This window comes from Protopterus annectens, chromosome 15.part0 (assembly GCF_019279795.1).
Source record: "Protopterus annectens isolate FY-2018-M chromosome 15.part0, PAN1.0, whole genome shotgun sequence".
Lineage (NCBI taxonomy): Eukaryota > Metazoa > Chordata > Ceratodontiformes > Protopteridae > Protopterus > Protopterus annectens.
In genome coordinates, this window is record NC_056749.1 from 621395961 (window position 1) to 621408536 (window position 12576).

Here is a 12576-nt window from a genome sequence, read left to right on the forward strand (position 1 = left end):
TAAAAACATTAGTATAATTCAATAAAGCATACTGAAGATATGTCACAACTCTGACATGAAGCAGAACAATTAAGCAATTGGTTGTCTGTTTCTGTAGCTTGCCCAAGAAGTAAGGAAGTGTGTGGAATGACAGAGCCATATACTCCATATCTGAGGTCAGCATGCATGGTCATATGCTACAAATTATTTGAGTGATGCAAATATTTTCCGTTAGCTAAAGTCACAGCAAGAACAAATTCAGGTTCATTCAGTTTGTGTGTATGCTTTTAAAACATGGCCTATACGAAATGCATATCATTTTTCTTCCTTGTGTGGATGAAATAACTGTATTTTATCAGCAAGTCCATAAAAGGTAATAACCCTATAATGATTTTGATGCAATACCCATCAGTGCATATAACAGTATGGAAGTTTTTTTTTTTGTAATGCACTAACCTTGTTGAAATCTATGCATCACTGCATAAAGTTGTACATCCTGCTTTAACATTTGAAATCTATTTATGAATACAGCAAACAGACAGTGTATAGGAGAAAATTAGACCAACAAGATATATTTATATCAAATCATGGAAGCAACCAGGATGGAATGTTTTGATTTAATGTTTTTTTTTCCTCTTTTTTTTTTTAGTAAAATAATCTTTTTATATTTTGGCAGAAATGTGTAATATGACAACGAACTACAGCAATCCTTTGATAGTAAATATGACATGGCTACAAGAAAACAATCTGACCTGTGCAAATCAAAGCATATTACGTTTACCATATGAAAGCCCTACAGAACAATACTGGGAGTAAGTATTTGATTGAATCTATACAGCATATATAGATATAAAAGTATGCTGATAAATAAAATCATAATGAAAAGAATGTCTAATTGTACTATAGTTGGATAATACACTGAACGTATCATTTTTCTCGCTCTCATTTTATTTTGGAAAATCTGATGCAGATGCATGATATTTATAATGTTTTCTCTTTTGTAATGGAAACAAACTATGGACTATGTATGAGACTTAAAATGCTAAATAAAATTAAATCTACAGCTGTTACCCTAAGCAGAACTGTGTGCAGATTTTAAAAAATAAAACTGGACAGTAACTTATTCTTCATTACCAGTAAAACAAAAGTTAGACAGTAGTTTCATTCCTGAACTTATTAAAATGTCTTCAGAATAAACTTGCACAGTGTCATAATATACATTTCCCATCTAATTATTTAAATAGTTTTATATATGACCATTTATTTCTTTAATTTCCAGCCACCTAAATTTTTACAAGATTTTTTATCAGCTTTAATACAAGTTTGATAATAATCTTATGGATTTTTCTTATCACACATATTTAACTTAGGAATTCTATTTATGAATTTAAAGGAAGAAAATTGTTTTCTTTATTTAATAAATTCCATGTGAGGAGGTGGAATAATAATATTAATGACTGATTGCTTTTGACTGGTGATTTTTGGGTATTTTGACAACTGTGGAAAGGATTAAAATGCGTTTGTCACTTTACAAGTTAAACCTGAAGAACTACTGTTATGTTTAAGAAAGGAAATCATTCTATTTAATAAAGTTTCTCTCATAACAAGGAATATACTACTTTGCATTTTTTATTTTAACTTTGAAATCTTGTTTTATTTCAAAATGATATACATTGCATAAATGTTAAAATATGAAAGAACAACATTTTATACAAAAGGAGTATACATACACTGGTTAAGTTTAGTACTCTGCTATGCAACTTATAAAGATAATTTTAACTTGCAAGTTAATGCATGATGTGATATACAATGCAATACAGTTCTCACAATAACATTATATTTAAAAAGGACAATGTTAAGACCAGTAGCTGAATGAATCATTAAATCATTTGTCAAGGTAACAGCCACCATGGATTCATGAATCCCTGGATACATCCACACATGCTAACCACAACCCCAGAATATCGTGTTTGATATGTATGTGTGTATATATACATACATACATACATATATATATATATATATATATATATATATATATATATATATATATATATATATATATATATATATATATATATATAGATATATAGATATATATATAGATATATAGATATATATATATATATATATATATATATATATAGATATATATATATATATATATATATATATATATATATATAGATATATATATCTGTGTGTGTTTAGTATTAAAATGTTGAATGGAAAAATATTTTCTGTTCAACACACTAAAAAAAATTAAAGTCAAAATATATAACACGGCATAATGTCGAATTAGCTGAATGAATTCAGCAGATTCGATATTATTGCTGAACAGATTACATGATGTCTGTATAGGAGCTCAGGTAAAGGAAACACCTATACCAAACATCATGTTTTTGCATGGGAGCAAGCCCCCTTGCACCCCCCTGTGTAGGGCTATGCCCCCACACCCCCTGCTAACTATATATTCCAACTCCTAGATCACACTACAGTGAGGAAAGGGATGAATTACACACACCACACTGTACCACAATCTCTGTACAGTACTTCGAGTTTATATTAGCGAATACACTGTGCATTCCCTGATATAAACATTCTAACACAGATATGTTCAGCAACATGAAAATTCAAACATCCATGTTTCGAGTTTCCATCTGCAAAGATTCTCCGTTCCACCTTTTAATAGCAAACTATATATATATATATATATATATATATATATATATATATGTTATATACACACACGCACACACATATGCACAGCCTCATCCTACTGCACTCCATTTACCACACATAAATGGTTGTGTATGTGGCTCATGACAGTTTTTATGTTTCCTTTAAAAGTATTGTCTTTTGTTGTTTCTTGATTCTTGATGTGGAATGTGAAGTTGAAATAATCTCTTTCACATTCTAAAACTAATTAACAGGGCAGCATTAATTTACCATGTAACTGTGTATGTTAATCACCTTAAACCTATGGGTGAAGTGTAAACTTGGCACCATTGCTAAATACCACTGAGAATGGCTCCTGAGTTGTTATAGGAGAGAGGCAGGTCATGTCACCAACCACTGTTAGGCAATGCTCACCCAAACTGGAGACAAGATGATCTTTATAAGGCATTGTTTTATAGTAGAGCTTATGTATGTAGTTTATAAAAGTGACTGGTGCCTGGACAATAATACATTACACACCTTTTGTGTAAAATTGGAAATACTGTACCATGCAGAGGAAGGGTCTTTATAGTAAAATGAGTATTACCAATGAAAGGGGGTTCCTAGACGGAGTATTACCAAAGGAAATATCTAACTTCCTATCACAGTGTCAGTGTTTTCTGTGCACTTGAACGAGACACAGCAATACGAGTGCATAAGGCAGTCCCTTCTTTTTAGGATGAGTAACCAGTCTATCCCCTCCATCCACTGTGAAATCCCTTCTAGCATAGCCCCACCAACTATTCTCAAAAATCAGACTAAGGCCAAATACACTACCTAACTGGGCCATGACAATACCTCTGCTTGCCTCCTGAACAGTCTAAAACACAACCTATCAGGACAACTTGAGGCATTCATCAAGTACAGCCTCAAAACAGGTTATGTACCAAGTGAATGTTGGACCACAATGTTCATCCGTATTTTAAGTTTCTGCCATCTGCCAATACCAGGAACTACAGACCCATCAGTCTGCCAAGTCTAATATGTAAAGCCATGTAAGGAATTACCATAAAAACGATCAACAAGGTCATTGGCAACCTACAGAAACTGGACCCATCATAGCTTGGTTTTGCTAAGGGAAAGTCGTGCCTACTTAAGCTGGTTGATTTCTTTGAGAAGGTCACTAAGCTGATGGATAAGGGTAAAAGTGCATACTGCATACCTTAACCTGACCAAGGCATTTGATACAATACCCCACTCAGGTATTGTTAAACTCTCTTAACTACACATATATCCCTACATAACCTGCTGGACTGCTGGCTGGCACCCAGATAGAACCCAAGAAGTCAGGATTGGTGAGACCACCTCCACCAAAAAAACTACTTCAGGACTCCGAGCTGGGCCCACTCCTGTTTGGCATGTACTTCTCAGAAGTCAAGACTAATGCCAAAGGCTTTTGGCTCACTAGATTCATTGATGACTTTAAATTGGGAGCTATCTTTATAAGGAGTCTAATACAGACAAATAGCTAGTGCCAAAGCCACAGTTTAAAACTGAATACCAGGAAATGCATTATAATTCCCTTTGGGAAATTGTCCATCCAAGTTAATTACTCTAGAGATAAATTACCTGACAGAGATGATCCAGTAATTAGGGACCTGGAAATATATGTAGATAGTAATCTGGCCTTTAGCCATCATGTATTAAGATAGTAAGAAAATCTTTCTATGCCACCTGACTTATAGGTAAAAATATGGCATCCAGATCCAATTAAGTTATATTACCACTTTTCTCTGCTCTTATCAGACCCATCAGTGAGTACAATGCCCTCTTTGACGTGAAGGCAACCAGACACTTGCAACAGCTGGAATGCTCATAAAGGTTCCTCACCAGGAGAATCCAGGGCATGAATACCCTGTCCTCCATGGATCACCTAAAGGCCCTCTTTCTGTACTCAGTATCCTACAGGCTGCTGAGAGGCAGGCTATGTCTGGCTTATAAAGCATCATCAGATCCAGCCTAATGGCTCTACAAAAAACAAAACGCTACAAACAACACTAGAAACATTAGATCCAAGGATTTGAACTTCACTTGTGACATAAACAGAACATGGTGGAGGGACAATGTGTGATTCCAAGCATCTCCTTGTTATGGAATAGGCTCCCCATCCATATGAAGCAGAGTTCATCCCTGACCCTATTCAAATGAAACCTTTGACCTCTGGATGGGAAACTGCAAATTCACCCCTGGTTTAGCTGCCATATATCTGATGGACAGAGGCTGTCAGTAAGTAAAATGTTCTCCAATTACCACCCCCTCACACACAAATTCCTTAGCTACTACTTTACCAACATACCCTCCTCCTAATACATGTCCAAAGTACTAGGAAACAAATTGGGTTGGAGTATACAACTCAGCTTATAAAAGCGCTAGTGGTTTTTAGACTAATAACCTATGAACCATCAAGTTTCTTCACATTTTGTGTGAAATGGCATGCTATGTCTAGAATGTTATTAAATGAGAATAACAGTGTGACACAATGAACTGAATCATTACATTTTAATACGATTATTGTAAAGGACTGCTCTTTCAGCCTGCTCTAGTAACAGGCAAAAAAAGATCTTAATTTCCCCAGAAACTTTTTTAAAATTCCTCCTTTCAGCTATAAAGAGATACTAACTCATTCCATCCCCCTACAACTCGACTACTAGCACATACTGTCAACACACCCACATAACTATAACCACTAGCTGACTTTGCTGCCACTTTCCACTTTTCTGCCATTTTACTTGCGGAAACTAAAGCCCTTAGCTTTTTAAAGTAAACAATTCAGCAAATGCCACCCTAAATTTCCTCAAGCAGGCAGATGAAAAAAATTGCAAACCCTCCTACACACATCTCTAACCTGTCCCTTAGCACTACTTGTACTCTGTCTCCCTTTAAATGTTCTGTCACCATCCTCCTACTACCAATTGTCCACTCACCCTCACAAGTGAAAGACTACAGGCCTGTTTCCAGTTTTTGTCCCTTAACAAAAAAATTGAGATTTTTTTTATACAAACAGCTGTTTAAATACTTCAACAGCTACAGCCTCCGGTGTAACAGGCAACACAGGTTCAGAAACTCCTTTAGCACCATGAACGCATTAATCTCTGCGATTATATCTGCTGTAATGTGAACAAAAGCCTTATTACAGCTGTAATCTTTGTAAAAATAGCAAGGACATCCAAGACAGATAGCCATAACCTTCTTTTATACAAAATTGAGAAGTTGAACTTTGGCAACAATACAGCTTCATGGTTTCAAAACTATCTGAAAGATGGAACCTTTCAAATTTATGGTAATACTTTCTCAGATACAGGCACCTTAAATACTGGTGATCCACAAGGCTCAGTACTAGACATTCAGCTTTTCCCCTTATTTATCAATGACATTACCCTTGACCTCCCCCAGTCTCAATATCATAATGTATGCAAATGGCATTCTTCTGCTTCACACAAACAAAATAAAATCAATCTTGTCAAACAAATGTAGAACACAAATTTTCATCCCTAAGTAATTGGCTTCAGTCACGTGGACTTCTACCAAACTTCAAAAAAAAAACTTCAAGCTTTTTGTAACTCCAAGGAAGCTTTCCTCTTTACTACCATTACTTATGGACTTGAATGGAAATATCATTCTAAATATTAAAGAAAAACACCAAGGTCTGACTCTACATCCCCTCCTCAGCTTTACAACTTATACAGAGAAATCACCTAAAAGTCCTCTCAGAACTAAAACTATATTATCTGATCTCTCACCTCCTCTCTCCTTCTGCATGGAAAGCCATAACCAAAATATTTTACTTCCTAAAGCTGAATTTGTCCTGCCACTGATCAAACGTCAGTCCTACAAAAACAGCCAAAAGCTCTAAACCATTTAGTCAAAGATACTCAAGTTTGCTCTGCTGGCAGGTCCTAACTCTTACCACTGTGATATTCTTCATAAATTCCACTGGCTCCTTATCACAAGTAGAGCTGCACTGTTCCAAGATGCCCTATAAAACACTTCATATGGGCTGCTCTCCTCCCCTGACAACAAAACTACCAATCAGAGAACAAAACTACTGCCCAACAGGCAGCCACTATAGCTAGATCACAATTTAAATAAGCTATTTGAGAAAAAGTGCTCTCTAGATTACACCCATGGAAAAATCTACCAACTGAATTTAAAAACAATTAAACCCTGGAGTCCCTCCAGAAAACACAGACTATACCAGGATGCCAAGTTTACTTGTTTCCATGATGCATGATGCATGGTACTGGATAAACCAGTGTCTGTATTACTGAATGAACCACTCTCATGCATGACTGCATTATTGTAACTTTCAACTGTTTCTTCAAAAATACAATCACAAAACTTCTTATTCTAGCTAAATACATGCATCATTCCCTTCCTGTATATCATGTATACATGGTACTAATCCACTGTAAATATTGTTTACAACGTTGTGATCCTACTACACATTTATAATGTTTTGTTTACCTGCTTGCATTACTTCTGCTTGTGTTGCATTGCTCTATTCATTTTGTACTCAGGTTGTGACTGAAAAGCCTTATTAGACCAGCTCACTTACCTGGTAATTAAATTGTACAATTAATTAATTAAAGGCATAGCCTGGGAGCTCCCTTTTCATATGGGGCCTCCAAACTAGAGCAGGTTATCTTATCTTGATATTTTTGTTAAATTTTTCTACAAACCTGCTAGGCACTGATCCCTGCTCTATTTATATTAACTTTTCCCTGGTAAATATGTGGTTATCATAAGTTCATAGGTAGGTACTAGGTTATCGGCCCAAGGGTCTACGAAAGCCTAGGCAACAAGGATCCCTGGCTTACACCACACAAGAGTTATTTTCCTGTGCCACTGTCGAGTAGAGACACAGAAGTGATCCCCAGGGTGTATTTCCTATTTCCCATCCACTCATCAAGATTTTTCTTGAAGAGTGCTAATGAAGAACTTTGCTTGACATAGATGGGTAGCCTGTTCCAGAGTATGGGAAGTCTCTGGGACAGGAATCTATCCCTCCAGCATGTCCTGTTTATTGTGGTGACAAGGTTTAGGTCCCTAAAGCATGTAGCTCAGAAGGATTGGGATTTCTTTAGGTGTAGCATGTCTAACAGCTCTGGGTTTGACATAGCTTTATATGTTAGGCAGAGATCACCTCGGAGTAGGCGATATGCTATGGAGTAAAGCTGGAGTTTTTGAGATGGTCAGTGTAGGGCATTTGTTTGCAGCCAGTAATCCTCTTTGTGAGGTACTTTTGTGGCCTTTCCAGCTGCTGCAGATGTCTTGTGAGGTACATTCCAAAAGGGGAGTTGTACTCTATAATGGGTCTAATGAGTGTCGAGTAGAGGGGAACAATGACCTCTTTTTTCCTTTTATGATGAGGTGTGCCACATAGAAGGACTTCCTGACTACTGTGGTGATGTGACTATCAAAGGAGACACTACTGTCCGCCTGGGTCCCAAGGTCTCTTATCACACATTCGGTGTTAAGTAGATTGCTGCCTATATGTGGTAGTTCATGGGTACAGAGTTTTTACCAAAGGGAATGACACTGCACTTTTTGGCATTGAGCTTGAGGCCATGGCTCTGACACCAGGCATCTGTCTCAGTGAGGCCCTTCTGTAGGATGTCCACATCATTTTGGGACTTGACTATGGCTACTAGTTTGCAGTCATCTGCAAACTTCATTAGCCAGAGGCCTTCTGTGTTAGTCTGTACTTCAGAGAAGTAGATACCAAACAGGAGAGGTCCCAGGACTGAACCCTGTGGTACTCCACTTGTCACTGGTTTGAGGTCAGATTTGGAGTCTGCAACTTTTACAGTGTGGGTTCTGTCAATGAGCCAGTTAGCAACCCATCTTGTGACGTAGGGATTTATACTTAGTTTAGTGAGTTTAGCTGTAATTCCAGAATGGGGGATGGTGTCGAAAGTCTTGGCGAGGTCAAGATAGGCTGTGTGAACCACCTTACCCTCATCTATGGCTTTGGTGACTGCCTCAAAGACGTCGATCAGGTTCAGGAGGCATGATCTGCCTTTCACAAACCCGAACTGGGTGGGATCCAGAGTTTGGAGGTTACCAATGTCTTTGTTTAGGAGTTCCATGATGATACATTCCATGGCCTTGCAGATCAGGCTAATAGGTCGATAGTTCCCAGGATCAGTGGTGGCTCCCCCTTTGTGGAGTGGGATAACTGTTGCTGTGTGCCATTCAGTGGGCACAAAGCCTGATGCAAGACTATTATTGAACATGGTGCTTAAGTGGGGAGCCAGTTCGTTCTGAAGTTCGTGTAGAATGCAGCCTGGGATGTCGCCCGGTCCCATAGATGCTGTGTTTTTGGCTTTAGAGAGTGCAGCTTTTACCTGTGTAGTTATGACTACAGGGAATCTGCATTCTTCCTGTATAGTTATGGGCCCTTTAGGGGGTGAGGAGGGGTAAAGTTAGCACTGAACCTATCTGTCAGGATGTTAGCAATATCAGTTGGTTCTGTAATTTTCATGCTGTTGTGCTGTAACTCGGAGCAGATCTGGGTGCTACCATCGAGATTCCTGACATAACTATAGAATGCTTTGTGGCTGTCCTTAGAATTAGTGGCAGTTTTGTTTTCATAGCTAGCTATGGAGGATCTTATAAGGGATCTCAGCTTCTTACTGAGGCTGACCAGGGAGTTCCTCCACTCATGGGATTTTACTCTCTTTTGCAACAGTTTTTTCCTTCCGTTGTACAGTTTATGGCAGGGGACCACTAGACTGGCTTCCTTTATTTGGAGGAAAGCATCTTGGTTTTGTTTGGGATAGCACAATGCTATGTAAATACTTATAGAGTGCATTTGTGCAGGATTCAGCAGTTGTAATTGTATTGCCCATCTGCATGGGTGTCATGAAGTTCACCACTTCTGTCTTAAGAAGCATGAAGTTGACTTTGGAGAAATGTTTTACCATAGTTCCCTTAATGGGGGGTGGGGGTGGGATGTGGATATCAAGGGTAATTAACTTATGGTCGGATCGGACCAATGAAAAGCTAACTTCAGGTGTGGAACACCGGTCACTCATGTTGGTAATGACTAGGTCTAGGATATTGTTGGCCCTGTTGGGGGTGTGGATATGTTAATCCAGGGCTTTGGAGTTTATGAATTCCAGAAAGTGTTGAGCTAAGGAGTTGGTATACGAGTAGTTTTCCCACTTAATGGTGGGGGTAGTTGAAGTTGCCCATTATTAGGGTGTTTGGTTGAACCCTATTATTTTCCAGTACTTCAAGAAAAGAGGAGGGGAAATCCTGGGGCATGGTGGGGGATCTGTAGCCAGCTACAATTTGGATTGCAGTTTTGCCCAGAGTTAGTTGCACTTGGATAACCTCGGATGCATTATGCTGAGCAACTAGCCTGGAGGTGTAGATATCCTTAATGAATATGGACACACCTCTGCCTTTGGTGTTTTGGTCTAGGTTACATGGCCGAAAAGTGTGGTATGAGTTATAGCCTGAAAGTGCAGGGGTGCTCTCTGAAGCCTTGAACCAGGTCCCAGTCACTGCACAGATATTGATGTTCTACATTTTAAGGAGTGCCTCGAGTGAGTGCATTTTGAAATTTAGACTTCTAGCATTGAGTAGCGTTACCCTCAGTTTTTGCTTACCTATTCCTGTTACGGTGGAGAATTTGTCATTTGAACCTTGCCTAAAAAAGGCGCTATAGCAGCGGCAAGAGCCTTACCCAGTATCTGGAATCCCAGGGGCGACAGGTGCAGGCCATCTGTGGCAAAGCATCATGGTGTGTTGACCAGGTCATCCCAAGCAGACAGATACTGGATCCCCTTAGAATGACACCAGAAGTTTAGGAAATTGTTGAAGTCAATCATTTTGTCCTTGTACTGCGGTATCATTCTGGGTGATGGCAGAATGCTACTCAGGGCTAGGGTCATATCTGCCTGGGCTACAAGATCGGAGAGCTCTTCCATGTCTCTTTTCATGTAGTCAAGGGAGGTACGTCTCAGGTCACTCACACCAACATGGACAATGACAGAGTCATATTTGTACTTGTTGTGGAGTGACCTGAGTGCGTGGGTTATGTGGCGGATCCTGGCACCCGACAGGCAGCTGACAGTAACCTTCTCCTTGTTTAGCCTGGTGAGTGGGACATCAGTGTGCCTGACTATAGAGTCACCTATGACTAGTGTGTTGGGTACGTTGTTTTGCCTTATTGGCTGCATTTCAGTGGCACACTGTCTATGGGCTATGTGTCATTTGGGTTGTGTTAGGGGATGGAGGTTGCTTGTGTTTCTGCTTTGGAGGTCTCTGTTGCTTAGACAGATTATTATTGAGAGCCTCCGTGAATGTTTTTGTGTTACTATATGTGGATTTTGGTGGTGTAGATTTAGTGAGACTATGTGATGAGTGTGGTGTGGTGCAAATGTTTACCTTCTCCTCTTGTCTGTCAAGTTCAGTCTTTGTTGGAGAGAGCTTTACCTTCAGTTTGGTTAGATAAATGCATCTCTCACAGGTTGTAGTGTTGGGTGGTAGGAGAAGAGTGTTGTCTGTGTACATGAGGCAATTTCCACATTGCCTCAAAATGCCCAGATTCATCAGATAGACAGGAGAGAACACTGGTAGCTGACCCTTGGACATGCCTGAATAAAAACTATTTTCCTCTAGATAAGTGAGGAAAGTGAGTACAAGAGCTGTTTTTCTCTAAGCAAGTTAGAAAAGTAAGTATAAAAGCTGTTTTCCTCTAGGTAATGAGGAAGGTTGAGTGGTATAGTAATTAGTAGCTTATTTAGTGCTTACAAGTGCTGAGCACGAATAAGCAAATTTAAGTGCTAAAACTAAGAATCTGTATCTGCACTAGACAAGTTACAGGAGAGAAGTGCAAATGCAGGCTTTCAAATCAGAAAGTTGAGAGAGATGGAAAAGATTGCCCAGACGGCCAATAACTACAATTTCTGGGCCAGAACCACACCTTATGTGGTAGACAGGTTACCTAGTGCTTACCACTCCCACTGATAAGCTAGAAGGCTTTCCTCCAACACAAAAAGGCTTGGGGGGCTCAGAAGCTTACATACAGCCCTGGATACAGCAGATCTGTATCTGGAACACTAGTTACAGAAAAGGTAGGAAACAGGATTACAGTATTTTTTTTTTTTTTTACAGAAAAGTAGCTAAAACAGCAGTAAAAACAATTCACATGCAGTGCAATCTAGCACACTTGAGTATGTAACAATATTAGACCAAACACAGTTTAAAAAATGCAATTAAAATAAAAAGGACTAAAAGCAAGTGCAAAATGAGTTTATTAGGTAGAATGTAGTAAAGAGATGGGAATGGGGGAGTGTCCCAGATCAAATCTACAGTGGGGCGGTCAACTGCAAAAGCCACCAAATTTAAACTGCAAACCAAAAATAGGGAAGGTGGGTGGAACAAAACAGTTCCAGCAGAGATCTAAGCAACAATTAACAGTACAAACTCTAAAACCAAAAAAATATACTTAGCAATGAAATGCAGGCTGTTACTAACTTGCATTTGGTACCTTTGTGGTTATTTTTGAAATTGCTTGAACAAACACACAGACATCTTTTCCCTGCTATGTTTTGTGTAGCTACTGATGCATATTCAGACTGCACTAGAGATAAAATACATTACTGAATGACAGCTTCAGTAAATAAGGAGTGTGTAAAGATTTAGGTATTGACACTGATGTTCATCGTGTTTCACTGTTGCAGTCATCACTGTAGGGTTCTTCCTGCCGGCAGGCAATCCTCGGTCGGCCAGAATGCCAAAGTCTGGGTCCAGCGTTAGCTGTTCAGCCATGCTCCCTGACGTCAGAGCGCTAGGTGTACAAAGCTGCCAGCCGACGCCATGTTCTCCAGTCTTTCTTGCCGTGCAGTGAAAGCAGTTCGCAAGTGC

The 12576-nt window shown here is 39.0% G+C and overlaps 1 protein-coding gene across 1 annotated transcript in view; it reads left to right on the plus strand.

The window, feature by feature from the left end:
- Positions 1-12576, plus strand: part of SLC6A14 (solute carrier family 6 member 14) — a 357534-nt gene that overhangs the window by 132260 nt on the left and 212698 nt on the right. Inside the window, exon 5 of the mRNA XM_044057456.1 lies at positions 656-791. Coding sequence (XP_043913391.1) covers positions 656-791 — 136 coding nt within the window. The remainder of the gene's footprint in view (positions 1-655; positions 792-12576) is intronic.